This window comes from Xiphophorus couchianus, chromosome 8 (genome assembly GCF_001444195.1).
Source record: "Xiphophorus couchianus chromosome 8, X_couchianus-1.0, whole genome shotgun sequence".
NCBI lineage: Eukaryota > Metazoa > Chordata > Actinopteri > Cyprinodontiformes > Poeciliidae > Xiphophorus > Xiphophorus couchianus.
The window spans coordinates 2,903,446-2,922,642 of record NC_040235.1 but is presented as its reverse complement, the minus strand read 5'-3'; the positions used below and the strand labels follow the sequence as shown (position 1 = coordinate 2,922,642).

At 38.1% G+C, this 19,197-nt stretch overlaps 2 protein-coding genes and 1 long non-coding RNA gene across 3 annotated transcripts; 2 read left to right on the top strand and 1 right to left on the bottom strand.

Moving 5' to 3' along the window:
• Nucleotides 1-856: 856 nt before the first annotated feature.
• On the bottom strand, nt 857-8,344 carry LOC114149680 (uncharacterized). The gene is made up of 3 exons (XR_003596560.1): nt 7,084-8,344; nt 2,606-2,614; nt 857-868 (listed from the first exon to the last, which is right to left on the bottom strand). It is a non-coding gene; the product is annotated as an uncharacterized LOC114149680 (long non-coding RNA).
• LOC114149645 (nuclear factor 7, ovary-like) lies at nt 4,207-6,256 on the top strand. Its single transcript, XM_028025672.1, has 2 exons — nt 4,207-4,391; nt 4,463-6,256. Exon 2 carries the CDS (start codon nt 4,480-4,482, stop codon nt 5,863-5,865), a length of 1,386 nt encoding a protein of 461 aa, XP_027881473.1. The 5' UTR covers nt 4,207-4,391; nt 4,463-4,479; the 3' UTR covers nt 5,866-6,256.
• Nucleotides 8,345-13,372: 5,028 nt separating the features above from the next.
• LOC114149671 (rab9 effector protein with kelch motifs-like) lies at nt 13,373-19,189 on the top strand. The gene is made up of 4 exons (XM_028025704.1): nt 13,373-13,463; nt 17,999-18,071; nt 18,186-18,225; nt 18,478-19,189. The coding sequence occupies exons 1-4, from the start codon at nt 13,402-13,404 to the stop codon at nt 18,558-18,560; spliced, it is 258 nt and encodes an 85-aa protein (XP_027881505.1). The 5' UTR covers nt 13,373-13,401; the 3' UTR covers nt 18,561-19,189.
• The last annotated feature ends 8 nt before the right edge of the window (nt 19,190-19,197 follow it).

The following is a 19,197-nucleotide window of genomic DNA, read 5'->3' as shown; positions in this document are numbered from 1 at the left end:
ATGGTCTCTACCATTCTGGATGACAAAAGTACTGCAAAAATAAAACTATCCCTTTGTCCAATGACTCTGTTGCCAGACGTATAAATGACTCTGCTAACAATCTTCAAGAACAGCTGGTAGATGAACTCAAAGACAATGTTTTGCCCTACAACTCGACAAAGCAACTGGCAGCAACCAAGACTGTTTGTTTGTGTCTTATGTACATTTTGATGTGACAAACTCTCTGTGTGAGGATCTACTTTTTAGTAAATATGTCAGAAACAGAGCTATTCAAAATCCTGGACTGCTTCCTGACTGAGAATGGGCTGAAATGGGAGAACTGCATCGGCGTTTGCAGTGATGGTGCTCAGACCATGGCAGGGATGAGAAACGGAGTTCAGGCTCTGATCAAAAAGGCCTCAGCCAATGCTAAGTTTACACACTGTGTTATACATAGAGAAGCACTGGCTTCAAGGCACCTTTCCTCTGAATTAAAGGAGGTTATGGCTGACATCATAGGTGTGGTCAATTTTGTAAAGACCAGACCTCTAAAAACAAGAGTCTTCTCTGCCATCTGTGAGGAGATGGGAGCTGAACACCAAGCTGTGATGTTTCACAGTGAAGCACGGTGGCCGTCACGAGGAAAAGTTTTGTCCTGAGTTTTTGAGCTCAGAGAGGGGATGAGAATGTTTGTGGTTCAGGAGCACAAGTATGAAGTCACAGAAAAATGTAGTGATGAGAACTTTCTGGCAAAACTGGCCTACCTGAGTGAAGTGAATCTACAGCTGCAAGGGAAAGATAAACCCCTCCCTCAGGTCACAGACAAGATCAGCTCTTTGACTCGAAAGCTCTCGATGTGGAGCAGGCGACTTGATGAAGGAAATACTGACTCATTGGGGAACCTGCATGAATTTGTGGACAGTGCTGAGGATGATGCCACCTCAGTGATTCCCTGCATCAAGCAACATATTTCATCATTGATGGGATTCTTTCCTGAAAACAGTTCCCAGTATGACTGGGTCAGAGATCCTTTTAATGAACCAGCTCCTACTGGTTTCAGCTCTGCAGAGAAGGACCAGTTCATTGACATGACATCTGACTCCACATTGAGACTGAGGTTCACATCACAGACACTGAGTGAATTCATGCTGAGAGTAGAGAGGGAGGATCCACTCTTAGGGCAGAAGGCTGTCGGCGTTCTTATTCCTTTTGCAACATCATATCTTTGTGAGACTGGCTTCTCTGCTGCTGCTGCACTAAAGACCAAGTCCAGGTTTCAGCTAAACATTGACCAGGAGCTGAGAGTTGCCGTGTCATGCTTCAGACCCGCTTCCAAAAGCTGTGCTCTGCAAAACGTGCTCAATGCAGCCAGTAGTGGAGCGTGGCCCATCTCTATCGCCCTCAGAACAGAGTTGTAACCACATGCACTCTCATGTGAGAAAAGTAACACATTTGCAAGAATGACTGACTGGGAACCTCCAGTGTCTCTCAGGATACATACTGGCTTTAAATCAGAGGGATCAGCTGTCAGTGAGATTAAGCCATCAAAAATGAATGGTTCAAAACAGGGATCAGGTAGTTTGTCACCACAATCATGTGCTCTTATTACAGGGTTCTTTTTTCACAAAAACAACACCTTTAGTTTGCTGTGAATTTGGCTGTTTTGTGTTTTAAAGCTAAACAATCAGCGATGACATGTCCAGGTTTGTTACAGTAGAAATATTCACGGTTTTCTTTTGGAACTGTGGTTTTAACCATCGGGGACTGTGGCACAGAGCTAACATGTGACTTTTCATTAAGAATGAAGGACTTATGGGTAAGTCATCAGCAAGAACAGTAGCAGACGCTAGAGTAATCACCTTCTGTTCATTTAAATACAACACCACCCGCTCTGGAATGCACTTCTTAAAGTCTTCCAACAACATTAGCTCACGTAAAGTGTCATAATTGTTGACCTTGGATGCAGCACACCATTTATCAAAGAGAATGCATTTCTCTCTGGCAAACTCAACATGTGTTTGTCCAGCAGTTTTCTTCTGCTGTCGAAGCTTCTGTATATAAGCTTCTGGGACCAACTCATAGGCTTGTAAGACAACAGCTTTAACCAGATCGTAATCTAAGTTATCTTCTAAAGGAAGAGCTGCCAACACCTCTTGACCTTTATCAGAAAACTTATATTGTAACAAAAGAGGCCAGGTTTCCCTAGGCCATTGCAAAGCACCAGCAATGCATCCAAATGCTGCAAAGTATGAGTCCACCTCAGATTCTCTGAAAGCAGGTACTAAAGAAATACACTTACTGATGTCAGATGGCATAGCAGACATGGTGGTGGAACCTGGTGTGATAGAGGCAGAGGGTGCTCAAGTCTGGGCCTCCAGCTCAAGTTTGTGCAGCTTTATAGCTTTATCAGCCTCTATTTCCAGCCTCCTGACCTCAAGCTCAGAAGATGTGCCCTCCAGCTGAGCTCTTCTGTCCTGGGCTTTTTCCTCAGCCTCCATTTGGAGACATGCCAACCGCACCTTCAAACGAGCTCCATCTCGTCCTTCTGAACTCACAGAGGACAGTGGATCATAGCGAGGGAGTGTACGAGGCGTCTTCCCCCGGTCACTCACTGCTGCCTCCACACTAGGACCATCTTGGAGATCCTCCACAGACGAGGCCTTTTGGCTCGGCACTGCAACTTCCAGGCAGCCAATCAGAAGATGTGCTCTCACAGCTGAACCTGCATAACAATAAAAAGAGCCTGCACAGCCTCAAGAGGCCAGGGGCCGTAACACACAGAATAATAATTTACCTTATTCTCCATGAAAAGATCAAATTGATCCCACACAGGAGAAATCTTCCTCTTCCTCTGTTGATCCATGCAGGTATTCAAATACGAGCCAAAAACCAACACAGAGCAAAGGACACAATGTATCTCCATCCAACAAAACCCACAAACGTGACGACACAGTTTCTCCCTCATAAATACAATTTGATGCGTTCACAACCAAACGACACAGGAAGTGTATCGGTCATGTGGTTTTCCTTAAAGTGATACGGACACCGACACGAGGGTTCATCTTGTTTGCTTGGCACATGTACCGAGGTTTCTGTGTCGTCTGGCCCATCGCTACTACGGACCCGGCCTCTCTGCACCATTAGCTAGCACCTGCAAGCTAGCACCTTTAGCTCGCGCACTTGGACTGACAGAAGCCCTGAAGTCAAGTTTCCTTGAGAAATCCATTCAGCTGTGAAAAACGCCTGGGTGGACCTAGCTCCGCCTTCAAGACACAGCTCCTCCTCAGAGCTGCAGTTTCATACCTTCCGCATCATAGAGCTCCCCTCCTTGTTATTTCCCCGCTCAGCTCCTTCAAACTAGCCAGCAACAATTAGCAAACACCTGGTGGAGCATTGTATCTGCTGAGCTCATTATAGGAGCTACTTCTCAGTTCAACACTGGTAAAAATGTTGATAAAGGTTAATAGAGGAGCCATGTTGTGATGATTTCATGAAGCTGGAGTTGGAAAGAATAGGAGGTTCTTAAAGAGACAAAGGCACAAATTCAAGAACAAAATTACAAAAGCAAATTTCTTTTTATCCATATCTGATATAATATGCATTTTCAAAACAACTGATATAATTTCTTGATTGTGCTACAAAATGGCACCAAGTGACTGGAAATCTCATAGCACTGCCACTTTAGCACATATGTTATTGAAACAATCCAGCTGCCATTGCTTTAGCTATGGCAACAAGACAGAAATTACCTGACCCTAACTATTAGAAGTATGAAATAACTGAAGCAACAGTTTGACTCCTTCACTCAGATCTTCAATTAGCAATCAGTCAGTCGGCTTTAATAAAGAGTAATGTCTGTGTCGCTGTTTGCCAGCTTTGGTGGAGGAGAATCATCAGGTATTAATAGTGGGTAATTCTTCTACTGTAGTAGATTTTATTTTTAATTACTTAATTCATTATTATTATTTATTGTTCTAAATATATTTATTTTCAGAAAATAAATATATTTTATTTTGGTTTTCATGTATAGCATTTGGTGTAATATTTATTATTTGGATTTCCAGTTGCAGTTTGAAAAAAAATGGCAGAAAATTTCACTCAATGCCAAAAACTAATATCACCACCAGTACTATGTTGATTTTCTAAATCTGCAGCTTTACATAAAATCATCTACTGGGCGCCACATCTCTGACTCAAGTTCCTCTTTAAACAGGAACTCTTAGAAAAAACAGGAAACGGTTTAGAGAGAAAAACTCATAGACTAAACACCCTGAGGAGGAACTCTGACTCCTGCCTTCGTCTCCGACTGAAATCAAACTAACACTGAACAAGGAGAACAGAGAGAGAACTGAGCAACTAGACACTGAAACACAGACTGCTGCAGGAGGAAAAACAAGACAATCAAAGTCAAAGTAAGTTCAGAAAGTTTCTACAGGAGAGAAACTGACTTCCTGGTTTGACTTTCTGTCTGCTGTGGTTTCTGCTTCACTCTGAGACAAAATGGCTTCCAGATCAGACGATGATCTCTGCTGTCCGGTCTGTCTGGAAATATTTAAGGATCCGGTTCTTCTGTCATGTAGCCACAGCTTCTGTAAGGAGTGTCTGCAGAAATATTGGAGAGACAAACCAGGAAGAGAGTGTCCAGTTTGTACAAGGAGATCTTCAAGAGATCAACCACCTTTTAATCTGGCTCTGAAGAATCTCTGTGAGTCTTTCTTACAGCAGAGAGAGCAGACAGCTTCAGAGGATCTCTGCTCTCTGCACTCTGAGAAACTCAAACTCTTCTGTCTGAACCATCAGCAGCCAGTTTGTCTCGTCTGCAGAGATTCAGAAAAACACACCAATCACAGAATCAAACCCATCGATGAAGCTGCTCAGCAACACAAGAAGAACCTTCAGGAAACTCTGGAGCCTTTAAAGAAGAAGCTGGAGCTCAGGAAGAAAGTTCAGGAGGAGTTTGATCAGACAGCAGAACACCTGAAGGTCCAGGCCCGACACACAGAGAGGCAGATTATGGAGCAGTTTAAGCAGCTTCATCAGTTTCTAGCAGAGGAAGAGGAGGCCAGGCTGGCTGCACTGAGGGAGGAAGAGGAGCAGAAGAGAGGGATGATGAAGGAGAAGATGGAGGCTCTGAGCAGAGAGATAGCAGCTCTTTCAGACACAGTCAGAGCCACAGAGGAGGAGCTGAGAGCTGAAGACGTCTCATTCCTGCACAACTACAAGGCTGCAGTGGAAAGAGTCCAGCGCTGCCCCCTGCTGGAGGATCCACAGCTGCCCTCAGGAGCTCTGATAGACCAGGCCAAACATCTGGGCAACCTGGCCTTCAACATCTGGAGCAACATGGAGAACATGGTGACCTACACTCCTCTGGTTCTGGACCCAAACACGGCTGGTCCAGATCTCCATCTGTATGAAGATCTGACCAGCTTTAGAATAGGAGAGAAACAGCAGCTTCCTGATAATCCAGAGAGATTTGATTGGTGCTGGTCTGTTCTGAGTTCTGCTGGTTTTAACTCAGGGAACCACAGCTGGGATGTTGATGTTGGAGACAGTAAAGACTGGAGACTAGGTGTGTTAGAAGAATCTGTTCAGAGGAAGAGATACATAAAGTCTGGATTGTTGGTTATTCGGTTGTCTTCAGGTAAATACTCAGCATTTTCTCTACCAGCTCCTTCCACTCGTCTCTCAGTCCAGAAGAATCTCCAGAGGATCAGAGTGAATCTGGACTGGGACAGAGGAAAACTGTCCTTCTCTGATCTGGATACTAACACACACATACACACCTTCACACACACCTTCACTGACAAGATGTTTCCACTCTTCTCCACTAATAAAACATTAAAGATCGTACCGATGAAGATCTCAGTGATCAAGCAGCAGCTCTGATGATCTCAGCATGAAGATCACAAAGTCCAAATAAAAACTTATTGATCAGATTGAAACTGTGAGTTTTAAAGAGGAAACTGGAGATGATCTGATCATCTGGAGATTCTTCATCTCTGACTTTCCAACTATTGTTTCCATTCTAGCAGAAATTAATGTCAATATGTTGAATTGAATGCTGTCTATTTGTAGCTGCTTAGTGATAAAACTGAACTACTGAATTAATCTGAAATGACCTTTTCAGTTACTTCTAAGTTTTTATTTGTGTTGCTTTGACTATTTCCCTGATCAATGCTGTGTTTAAACTTTCTATCATCACTTTTATTATTCAGTAAATACCAGAAAATACTGTGATAATAATCTAAGTCCATGTTGTTATTAAAGGAAGAATAATTTAAAATTAACTTTGGACAAAACGTTTGGCTCTTTCTTCCTTAAACTCCCGGGTCCTTAGCGGGCGGCGTTCAGCCAGAGTGAAACAACAACACTGCGCGTTGACGTCACAGAAATCACAGAGTTTAATTACATACAAAGCAATGCATGAATCAATCAACAAAGCTGCAGAGGAACAGAGATATGCATTCCTTACCTTATACAGATAAAGACAGACAAGACAAAGACAAACAAAAAACAAAACAAAGACGAACAAAAAGCAAAGACGCGTCTTTGGAGAGAGCCGATGCAAAAAAGCAAAAATAGTGGCAGCTCTCTGAATTTTTTCTCCTGACATGAAGTCTTATACTGTAAGCGTGTTTCTTCTGTTTAATATATGCACTCAAGGCGTTCCTCTAGTTGACCAACTGGAAATTCCCTTAGGCACTCAGAGAAACTTAGGAACTCCCCCTAATTTACGGCAAAGATCAAAGGGCCATCTGGTCTCTGGTAAAACAAAAGGGCGAACCGCTTCGTCCTGACCCCCTGTGGTCCCACGGCCATCCCGGGCACAGAAAAAACCTGAGATAAATTTCACAGACACCTGTGAAATCTAAAGTCTCTTCCCCCAAGCTCCAGTGCTTGTGCCCTGTAGGAAATGCTAATTTTATGGCTTCGTGTGGTCTGGCCACACAGCGGGAGGCCCCTGCCTTTCTGAATGCCTGCTCATCTGGCCCAATCCCGAATGCTCAACACAAACCTGTTCAAAATAAGAGTGTTGAATATACCTTTTACACATGCCGTAAGATTAATTGTATTAAGCACCAAAAATAATCATTTTTCCTCAACATTGTCCATCGTTAATAACAGGAGATTTTAATCTGGTCTAGAGACTTTCTGTTCAGTTCAGTTCCAAACACTTTGGTTCATCAGACCTTCATAATTAAGAGATTATCATCCAGTTTGTTACTATAAAGATTTCAGAACAATGATAAACTCTACATGATGTTTGTGAAGCACCAAAAACTGAATATTGTTGCAGGAGGGCAGCGTTAATCTTTCATTTCTGATTCTTTAGTCTGAGTTTAGTTTTTGTTTTGAAATAAAACAGAGGAAGAAGTTTTGGACTTTTCATCTCTGTATAATTTGTTTTCCATTTTTAGGGAGATGATGTATGAAATAAGTGCAGAACTGTAATAAATGTTTTTTCCATTCATTTCTTCTCTGAGGTTTTATTTTGGTTTCCATTTCCAGAACTTACTGTCATTTTTAGAGTCTCAGTTTGGATCCACAGCCAGCAGGGGGCGCCAAGCCAAGCTGTTCATGCAGCTTTCATGGTACTGGGATCTTTTAAACGTGTCATGTTTTTAAATCCTTCCTTTCCACATGTAGATCCTTCATTTATGGTCTATATAAAGTAGATCCTCAATGCTTTGCAGGTCTACAGACCCTCGTTTCCCTGTTCTGAGGCCTTTTAAAGCTTCGGTCTTTTGAAATATTAATGAGACATTTTATGCTGCGCCATGCTCCAGGTCACAGCGTTCCACTCCACCCTGTTTGGACATTTTTGTAGTTTGATACAAGCCATAAAATTATCTACTGACAAAGAAACTTTTTATTCCAAAGTTTATTCAAAATGTCAACAACCATCCAGTTTGCTACCATGTTGGATCCAGACCAGGAGAATGAAGAACCATGCATTCAAATGAACGCACCACAGTGGTGTCATTACTGCATTTACACCCTCACCATCCATACCAACTACCTACAGTACATTATGTAGTGTAGTTTAACTGCAGTGTCCATGCATATCAGATACCTTTTAAAATATTTATGCTTCCACAACATGAATGAAGTAAACAAGACCTCAACATAATTAAGGAGGTAGCTAATGGGGGCATCAAGACTGAATGCATTTGGATCACATGTTCTCCAAGATAAGAATTGTGAAAACAAAGTCAAACTACAAGTGCAAGCAGTTATAATGGGTCCTTCACCAGCCGACCAGCCCTTGGCTCGACTCCCCCATCGCTTCCCATCAGAGCGACTGGTGCTCTGCAAGCCTCAACCGCCTGCAGAGGGCTGGTTTTTATTCCTGAAAGGTTTTCATTCCTGAAAGGTTTTCATTCCTCAAAGGTTTTTATTCCTGAAAGGTTTTCATTCCTGAAAGGTTTTCATTCCTGAAAGGTTTTCAGTCCTCAAAGGTTTTTATTCCTGAAAGGTTTTCATTCCTGAAAGGTTTTCATTCCTCAAAGGTTTTTATTCCTGAAAGGTTTTCATTCCTGAAAGGTTTTCATTCCTCAAAGGTTTTTATTCCTGAAAGGTTTTCATTCCTGAAAGGTTTTCATTCCTGAAAGGTTTTCAGTCCTCAAAGGTTTTTATTCCTGAAAGGTTTCAGTCCTCAAAGGTTTTTATTCCTGAAAGGTTTTCATTCCTGAAAGGTTTTCATTCCTGAAAGGTTTTCAGTCCTCAAAGGTTTTTATTCCTGAAAGGTTTCAGTCCTCAAAGGTTTTTATTCCTGAAAGGTTTTCATTCCTGAAAGGTTTTCATTCCTCAAAGGTTTTTATTCCTGAAAGGTTTTCATTCCTGAAAGGTTTTCATTCCTGAAAGGTTTTCAGTCCTCAAAGGTTTTTATTCCTGAAAGGTTTTCATTCCTGAAAGGTTTTCATTCCTCAAAGGTTTTTATTCCTGAAAGGTTTTCATTCCTGAAAGGTTTTCATTCCTGAAAGGTTTTCATTCCTGAAAGGTTTTCAGTCCTCAAAGGTTTTTATTCCTGAAAGGTTTCAGTCCTCAAAGGTTTTTATTCCTGAAAGGTTTTCATTCCTGAAAGGTTTTAATTCCTGAAAGGTTTTCAGTCCTCAAAGGTTTTCATTCCTGAAAGGTTTTCATTCCTGAAAGGTTTTCAGTCCTCAAAGGTTTTTATTCCTGAAAGGTTTTCATTCCTCAAAGGTTTTCATTCCTGAAAGGTTTTCAGTCCTCAAAGGTTTTCAGTCCTCAAAGGTTTTTATTCCTCAAAGGTTTTCATTCCTGAAAGGTTTTCATTCCTCAAAGGTTTTCAGTCCTCAAAGGTTTTTATTCCTGAAAGGTTTTTATTCCTGAAAGGTTTCAGTCCTCAAAGGTTTTTATTCCTGAAAGGTTTCAGTCCTCAAAGGTTTTTATTCCTGAAAGGTTTCAGTCCTCAAAGGTTTTCATTCCTGAAAGGTTTCAGTCCTCAAAGGTTTTCATTCCTGAAAGATTTTTATTCCTCAAAGGTTTTCATTCCTGAAAGGTTTTCATTCCTCAAAGGTTTTCATTCCTGAAAGGTTTTCATTCCTCAAAGGTTTTCATTCCTCAAAGGTTTTCATTCCTGAAAGGTTTTCATTCCTGAAAGGTTTTCAGTCCTCAAAGGTTTTTATTCCTGAAAGGTTTCAGTCCTCAAAGGTTTTCATTCCTGAAAGGTTTCAGTCCTCAAAGGTTTTCATTCCTGAAAGATTTTTATTCCTCAAAGGTTTTCATTCCTGAAAGGTTTTCATTCCTCAAAGGTTTTCATTCCTGAAAGGTTTTCATTCCTCAAAGGTTTTCATTCCTGAAAGATGTTTATTCCTCAAAGGTTTTCATTCCTGAAAGGTTTTCATTCCTCAAAGGTTTTCATTCCTCAAAGGTTTTCATTCCTGAAAGGTTTTCATTCCTCAAAGGTTTTCAGTCCTCAAAGGTTTTTATTCCTGAAAGGTTTTCATTCCGGAAAGGTTTCAGTCCTCAAAGGTTTTTATTCCTGAAAGGTTTTCATTCCTCAAAGGTTTTTATTCCTCAAAGGTTTTCAGTCCTCAAAGGTTTTTATTCCTGAAAGGTTTTTATTCCTGAAAGGTTTCAGTCCTCAAAGGTTTTTATTCCTGAAAGGTTTCAGTCCTCAAAGGTTTTTATTCCTGAAAGGTTTCAGTCCTCAAAGGTTTTCATTCCTGAAAGGTTTCAGTCCTCAAAGGTTTTCATTCCTGAAAGATTTTTATTCCTCAAAGGTTTTCATTCCTGAAAGGTTTTCATTCCTCAAAGGTTTTCATTCCTGAAAGGTTTTCATTCCTCAAAGGTTTTCATTCCTCAAAGGTTTTCATTCCTGAAAGGTTTTCATTCCTGAAAGGTTTTCAGTCCTCAAAGGTTTTTATTCCTGAAAGGTTTCAGTCCTCAAAGGTTTTCATTCCTGAAAGGTTTCAGTCCTCAAAGGTTTTCATTCCTGAAAGATTTTTATTCCTCAAAGGTTTTCATTCCTGAAAGGTTTTCATTCCTCAAAGGTTTTCATTCCTGAAAGGTTTTCATTCCTCAAAGGTTTTCATTCCTGAAAGATGTTTATTCCTCAAAGGTTTTCATTCCTGAAAGGTTTTCATTCCTCAAAGGTTTTCATTCCTCAAAGGTTTTCATTCCTGAAAGGTTTTCATTCCTCAAAGGTTTTCAGTCCTCAAAGGTTTTTATTCCTGAAAGGTTTTCATTCCGGAAAGGTTTCAGTCCTCAAAGGTTTTTATTCCTGAAAGGTTTTCATTCCTCAAAGGTTTTTATTCCTCAAAGGTTTTCAGTCCTCAAAGGTTTTTATTCCTGAAAGGTTTTTATTCCTGAAAGGTTTCAGTCCTCAAAGGTTTTTATTCCTGAAAGGTTTCAGTCCTCAAAGGTTTTTATTCCTGAAAGGTTTCAGTCCTCAAAGGTTTTCATTCCTGAAAGGTTTTCATTCCTGAAAATAAATGTCCCATTGCTCCAATGTGAGCCACCACCCTTTATTGATGTTCACAGTCAGCTTGTACATGAAACCCATTAAAGTTTATTGAAATGTGTTTAAACACACTGAGCTCTAATTAAGCAGTTTGAGTCCCGTTTGACATGTTGCTGGCCTCCATATTGTGTGTTTGACTCCATTGTGTGGATAAATAAGACGACTGCAGTATGGAGACAATAAAGCCTGTTGAATCTTTGCCATTATTCACTTTTCTAAAGTCTTTAGTCTGATACAGCTGAGATAGTTACTGATATTAGCAACCAGAGAAGACACAACCAGAAGGCTTTTGGTTGAGAGCAAATGATCACATTTGGTTGGCAGGACTGGATTATTGATTATTGATGAAACTGTTTAAAGTTGATAGAAACAAACTGATCTGAAATGAAGCACACTGAGTGAAACTGTACACTATTGCTGGCCCAGATAAGGTGGGTTTGGCTCCATCATGTGGCCAAATAGGATGACTACACTATGGAGGCAATGTGATTCTTCTTTTTTCTATGGATTTTTATATTGTCAGAAATTCAAAAGGTTCGTAAAATGTTCTGTTTGTGCTAAAAATCTGAATATTTTTACAAAATAACCAACATTGCATGTGTAGAGGAATATAATTATATTCCTCTACATATCTACATAGGGGGGATATGTAGAGGAATATAATTATATTATACATTATAATTATATCTACATAGGGGGAATATGTAGAGGATGGTAATAATATGACATGAAATATGTTAAATGAAATGTATATCAGGCCACATGGAAAATCCTTATGTGCAGCTCGCATGCGAGTTATTAATAGGACTTTGGAATCGAATAACGGAGGCATCAAAGATTTCTCTATACAAGTAATGAAGACCTTTAATTGGAACATATTGTACTACAAGATGCTGGTCAGTATTTTCTGTCTTCTCAGGACGACCCAGAGAGACTGGTGGTTCAGGGACCCTTTGTGTGCTGGACTCAGAGACTCATGGACAATGGAGAATGTGTCCCTGAACCAGGACTGTGAGAGGCAGAACAATAAAATCAAAGGAACATCAACCCGGAACAACAATTTACTTCTGCGACCCGAGGACAAGAACTGTGCAACACCACGTTATCCTCCATCGCTGCTAAGAACTTGTTTAGTGTTATAATTCAAGCTTATCTCTACTTGTTCAATTCTTGCCAATGTGACCAATGATGATGTTGGGTGAAAATCATTGCAGGTACTGTGGTCCACAGTTCCATTTCCTGCCAGGCCTTGTATTGGCCGTCCGTTCACTTCCACGGCTTGGAACCCGAATAATTATATCCAAAACATGCAGCACAGTTATATCCTCCAGGAGGAAGCTAAAAGCTAGCACAGTGCTAAAAGAAACCGAAGGCTCAATGCTACCATCACAACGATGACCAGGACACCATCATGACGCCACGCGGTGAACCGCAGCTTACCGCTTTGCTGTGTTCCTTGTTTCAGTAAACAGAAGCAACTGATGCCTCAATCAGACAAAGTCTTTCACAAAATCCTTCTTGATACCAAAATGGACAAACCTCATTGATGTGGGAAAATTCCTGAGAAAAATAAAATGTAACCAGACACTTTAAAAGCCTCTGATGCCGGGGGGCGATGTGAGGAATCCTGAGTGTTGATACGAGCTGCAACCAAACATTTTGACTTGTTGAACTGAACTTGGACTACAAGTTCAGTTCTGCCAAACCTGAGGGAAAAAATGAGGATTCACTAAACTGGATAGCTGGAAGTCATGACCATTTTTAGATGTTCAAGAGCAAATGCAGCGACATCATAACCAAGAAACGTTAAATAAATAAACTGAAAAATATAACAAAACAATATAAAGGCTGAAAAAAGAAAATGTAGCTCCAACCTTAAAAAAAGTTTAAGTTGTTACATGCAATTAAATTAAGCTTATTAAATGTATTTTATTTATATTTGACATGACAAATTAATAAACTTAATAAATTGGATAAATTTGATTACTTGTAACAGATTATTTTTTAAAGTTAGATTACCTGTGTAGGTTTTTCAGTAAATGTACTGTATGCTGTATTTGGACGCGGTTGCATGGCAACAGTGGCCAGGTGTAGGTTTACCTGTAACCTGAGCCGGATCTCTTATTGTTGGTTTCAGTGAAACAACCAGAGAACAACAGAAGAAGAGACTCTGAACTGAGACCTCCAGATCTCAGCAGGTGAGTTTTATCCTGATTATGGTTTTATGAATTAAACTTTTCTGTCTGTAAAACCTGCAGCATGATGGGAAGTTATTTGGCAGCTTTTAGTGCCTTCTAGCGGACAAAAGGCGTCATTACATCTAGATTTACCGTTTTGCTACAAACGCAAACAGTAGGAATATGAAAGTAAATATAAAGTATCTGTGATATAAATGTGTGACAGGAAGAGGAGCAGAAGTGAAATCAGAGGTGAAGATGGCTTTAGCCAGCGGCCACTGGCTGGAGAAAGAAATCAGAGGAGAACCTCCGAGTCCCAGGTCAGTGTGACGAAGGGCCGGCCCAAGGCAATGCAAGTTGAGCGGCTGCTTAGGGCACCAAGAGCACGAAGCTAGCATAATTAAGATATATATATATATATATATATATATATATATATATATATCAAGCTATTCTCAAGCTGTGAGAGGGAGCAGGTCTGATACTAACTCTGAACATGAAGCTACTACCGAGGAGCAGGTTATTGCATTCCTGCAAAGTAAAGACATTGACATTGAAAAGGAGAATATTGAAGCTTGTCATACTCTATCAGTTAAAGGTCAAAGAGGAAAGAAAGTACCATTACCAATAATTATTCGGTTCACAAATAGAAAACATAAGATTGAGCTGCTTAAACAAGGGAAAAATTTGAAAGGTACAAGTGTCTATATAAATGAACATCTCACAAAAAAGAATGCAGAAATTGCAAAAAAAGCCAGAATACTGAAGAAACAAAATAAAATTCAGGCAACATGGACGATGAATTGTAAAGTTTATATTAAAACAAAGGATGCTCCTGAAAATGCTCGAGGTATATGGATTAGATCCTTAGAGCAACTGGACAAGTAAATAGTGGATAAATAGAGGATGTCCAACAAACAGTGAGGTGGCTTTATGTTAACATTATGGGTTTATCAAGTACTTTTTTATTTTATTTTTTTTCCTTTTTTTAAATTGGATTCTTTTATATTAAAATACAACAAACAAAAATAATGAATGACTATGAATTTTCAGATTCTAAATTGTATGATGTAAACTTGATAACTGCAGATCCTTTTCCAGATATCGAGTGTGAATACTATGATGAGGAGAAATTTAACAACAGTAAAATGATAAAAGCAGGTTTCTCTGTAATTCACCTAAATAGTAGAAGTATGAACTCTAATTTCTCAAAAATAACAGATTACTTAAAACGGTTAAAGGGAAAATTCAGTATAATAGCAGTTTCAGAGACTTGGTTGAATGAGGAAAATAAAAACAATTTTCAAATAAATGGATATGAATTATATTATGTGAATAGAAGTAGTAAAAGAGGTGGGGGTGTTGCTTTGTTTGCTGATAGTGAAATAAGGTGTAAAATAAAGGATACTATGTCAACAACTGTTGAAGGTGTAATGGAGATGATTACTATAGAAGTGTTAAGCGAGAAATCGAGAAATATAGTGGTGAGTTGTGTGTATCGAACACCAGGATCTAACTTAGAATTATTTACTGAAAAATTAATAGAGCTTATTGAAATGAGTAAAAATAAAACATTATTTCTGTGTGGAGATTTTAATATAGATTTAGGAACCCAAACTGATTTAAATAGTATGTTTGTTGATACAATGTGTAGTTTGGGTTTCTTTTCATTGATATCAAAACCAACAAGAATTACGACACACTCTGCCACAATAATTGACAATATTTTTACTAATATTACGGATGGAGAAGTGCTGAGTGGACTCTTCAAAATCGATATAAGTGATCATTTACCAGTTTTTGCTATTTACAAAAATCACCAGAAAATTATTACTGTACCTGTGCCAACAAAAAAAGTGTTCAATATGTCAAAAAAAAATTTGGATAAATTGAAAAATGATTTGTGTCAACAAAATTGGACTAATGTATATGTGGATGATGTACACAGAGCATATGATGAGTTTATGAATATTTTGGGAGTTCTGTATAAAAGACATTGTATGACAACTAATTTTGTTAAGAAAGATGCTGTTGACAAGCCATGGATGACAAAAGGGTTGAGAAATGCTTGTAAAAAAAAGAATAATTTGTATTCATCCTTTTTGATGTTAAAAACGAAAGAAGCAGAGGATAGATATAAGAAATATAAAAATAAATTGACATGGATTATAAGAAAACATAAAAAAGAATATTATACCGACCTATTAACAAAAAGTAACGGTGACACAAAAGCAATATGGACAGTTATACATAGTGTTTCTACAAAGCATACAATAAAATCTGGTATTGCAACACACTTTTTAAAAGAAAATACTGAAATTTATGATCGGAATGAAATAGCAAACGAATTCAATCATTATTACGTAAATGTTGGTCCAAGACTTGCTGCTCAGATACCAAAAGATGATAGCGACGTTACCCAAAAAATTGGGAGTTGTCCAAACAGCATCTTTCTTGGAGAAACGGATGAGAAAGAAATACTGAGTATCGTAAACAAAATGGCGAATAAAAAATCAAAGGATTGGGTAAATATGGATATGAAATTTGTAAAGGAAATTATGTCTTATGTAATTAAACCATTCACTTATATCTGTAATTTGTCATTCTCATCAGGAAAATTTCCAGACGCCATGAAAATAGCAAAGGTAATTCCCATTTACAAAAATGGTGAGAAATGTATGTTTAGTAATTACAGACCGATATCGTTGTTGCCACAGTTCTCAAAAATTTTGGAGAAACTATTTGTAAATAGATTAGATACATTTATAGATAAAAATAATATATTAAGTAGTAGTCAATATGGATTTAGAGCCAAAAATTCGACATCAATGGCCCTTATGGAACTGACAGAACATATAACAAATGCTATTGATCAAAAACAATATAGTGCCAGCATTTATGTCGATCTAAAGAAAGCATTCGACACGATTGACCATAGCATTTTACTCAAAAAACTTATTAAATACGGGATTAGAGGGCCGGCATTACAGTGGATTTCGAGCTACTTGGAGAATAGAAAACAGTTTGTACAAGTACATGATACTAGATCCGAATTTTGTGAAATTACATGTGGAGTTCCACAGGGCTCAGTACTTGGACCAAAGTTGTTCATCTTATATGTAAATGATTTGGTAAATGTATCAGGGTTTTTCAAATGTATTCTATTTGCGGATGATACCACTTTTTTTTGTCAGGGCAATGATATAAAAGGGATGTTAAAAGAAATGAAAATAGAATTTATGCAAATACATAAATGGTTCAAACTTAATAAATTATCTTTAAATTTGGACAAAACAAATTATATGTTATTTACAAGGAGACAAAGAACTGTAAACACTCCATTTAAAGTTGATGGTGTAGAGATTTGTAGAGTTAGTGAGGTGAAATTTTTGGGTGTGATAATTGACGAGAAATTATCATGGAAATCCCATTTGAATTATTTAAGAACAAAATTAGCAAAATCAATTGCAGTGCTTTATAAAGTACGGGATTTTCTGAATGATCATGCACTATTTATGTTGTATAATGCACTAATTGTTCCACACTTGGTTTATTGTGTTGAGGTATGGGGAAAGGCATGTTATACTAGTACAAAATCTGTTTTTGTTTTGCAAAAAAGGGCAATAAGAGTTATTGCTCGAAAACATGGTAAATATCCAACAAATACATTATTTTGTAATTTGAGGTTTTTGAAATTCAATGATTTAGTTGATTATAATATTTTGTTGGTTATGTATAAGGCACACCTAAAAACATTACCCTTAAACATCCAAAAAAATTTTGAAAAGAGAGAGAGTGGTTATAACCTTAAGGGGACACAGATTTTTAAGAAACCTAAATTCAGAACTTGTTTGAAAGAACGATGTACTTCGATACAAGGAGTCAAACTGTGGAACGACCTGCAAAACGATGTTAAAAATGTTAAATCATTACACATGTTTAAAAGAATGTTAAAGATTGTTTTTTTGAAGAAGTATGAAATAGTATAAAGTCAAAGTATAGTATTGTTCAGTTGAGATTGATGATTGACCTTGTTTCTTTGTTCTTCCTTTGTTTTCTTGTTTTCTTTTCTTTTTTCTTTTTTTTGTCACATAAGACAAATCAAAAAAATGTTAGTTTTTTTTTTTTTTTGTTTGTTTTTTTTTGTTGTTTTGATCCATAGTTGAGAAAAAGGGGCAGATATTATAAGATTATTTTCTTCTTTCTGCTACCTTTCATTTCATTTTTAAATTATTTTATTTTTTTTTCTTTGTATTAAATTTTCTTTTTTTTATTTGTATTGAATGAAATGAATAAAGATTTAATAATAATAATATATATTTAAAATAACATTAAATAATTCAAACTAAATGCTATTAAACATGGAAAAAAACAATTTCCATATTGTTTTTATAGTTGTGGCACAATAATAGTTCATCTCTCTCTGTTGATGGCTGCTGCCTCTGTTGGGGAAAAATAAAATATTAACCTGTTTTAATTGTAAATTTAGTGTTTATCGCCTGAAGTTACTTTCAAACAGTTAAATTAAATATGGCACCTAAAATACTACTCTGCATTTCAAAATCCAAATAATAATTTTGTTTGTTATTCCTGTAAGTCTAAAATCATCAGCCATAATAACTCTGATGTGATGTAAGCTAATTACAAATTAAGCTAATGCTAGCAAGTACGCTACACAGAGTAGTTTATGAACGATAAGGCATCTGATGTTGAGATGTTGAAATGGGGCCCGCAAAAATCTGCTCGGGGCCCCAAACAGGCTTGGTCCGGCCCTGAAGTGACGTCAGGAGCAGCTAATTAAAGTGAATAACACTTTGTGACGCCGACGTGTTTTAAACTGAGCATGTTTCTGCAGACATGGTCACGCTGTAGCTGTGGCTGGAAGCGTCGCCTTTCTGTTCGGAGGAGCGAGTAACATCAGCCCAGAGGTGACGAAAACACTCAAACTAAAACAAGAAACACATTTATGATCATTTACTCTCTTTTTGGTACATTTAAAGAAAATTAAATCTTAATTTATTAACTTTGTTTTCCTTCTTTAGGTCAGTCCTGTTTACTTCTCTGACTTCTACATGCTAACAGGTAGCAGACCAATAGCATGTAGCCTTCAGTGTTTCATTTTATGCTTTAATGTTGACAAAAAACACAACAGACTGTCCAATAAGCCTGTTGTCCATTAAAAACAGTTTTTCTAAAATAATAATCAGGATAAAATCCATTCTTGACTCTTATTTGCTGTTTCTTGCTAAACGTTGCAGTTTGGCTGTGAACTCATGAAGTTTCTCTGTGACGTAGCTGCGATCTGGAAATGATTCCCAGGTTTGATGATTGCAGTGACTCCTGATGATGTGACCTGGGAGGAGATTCCTCAGAGCGGAGAAATCCCGTCGGCCAGAGAAGGACACACACTCTGGTAAATCCCACTCCAACATGGCCGCCAGCAGGTAGCATGGAGGTAGCGATGAATCAGAACAGGTGACAAAACTTTCTACAGAAACTAAACTGAAGTTATTGTCTGTGAACCTAAAGAGGAACGATCTGGAACCACAGCTTCAGTTATCACAGCTGGAAACCTGAGATCAGGCTGAAATCTGGGTTTGAACCTCCAGAGCCACATAAAGACGGTTACAAAATCAGCCTTCTATGACCTGAAGAACATTTCCAGGATTAAAGGACTAATGTCCCAGCAAGATCTAGAGCAGAGGTGTCCAAAGTGTGGCCCTGGGGCCATTTACGGCCCTTGGAATAGTTCTGAGTGGCCCTTGATCACAGTCCAGGAAGTTGGTGGAGATTTAAAAACAATATTGGGGTGAATTGCAACACAAAGTATTTGTCCAGGTTTTTACTTTGAATTTATTTTCCTTTAATAGGAAACAGAGTCACAAAAAACAGTTTCCTTTCCTTTGTTAGGGAAATGAAATGAAACTGCTGAGCAGTCTTCAACCACTTCAAAATAAGAGCATGGACATAAACTTCTAACTACTTCAAATGTCAAACTTTATTCAACTGAAAGTTTACAAAACTGTACAAAAGTTTACAAAAGTAAATTAGCGC

Bases quoted from the DNA above. Each gene is read 5' to 3' on its own strand.
- LOC114149671 (XM_028025704.1), top strand. From the start codon at position 13,402: ATGGCTTTAGCCAGCGGCCACTGGCTGGAGAAAGAAATCAGAGGAGAA. The intron at 18,072-18,185 runs GTGACGAAAACA...TTCCTTCTTTAG, and splicing joins CGAGTAACATCAGCCCAGAG to GTCAGTCCTGTTTACTTCTC. The intron at 18,226-18,477 runs GTAGCAGACCAA...TGATGATTGCAG, and splicing joins TGACTTCTACATGCTAACAG to TGACTCCTGATGATGTGACC.
- LOC114149645 (XM_028025672.1), top strand. From the start codon at position 4,480: ATGGCTTCCAGATCAGACGATGATCTCTGCTGTCCGGTCTGTCTGGAA.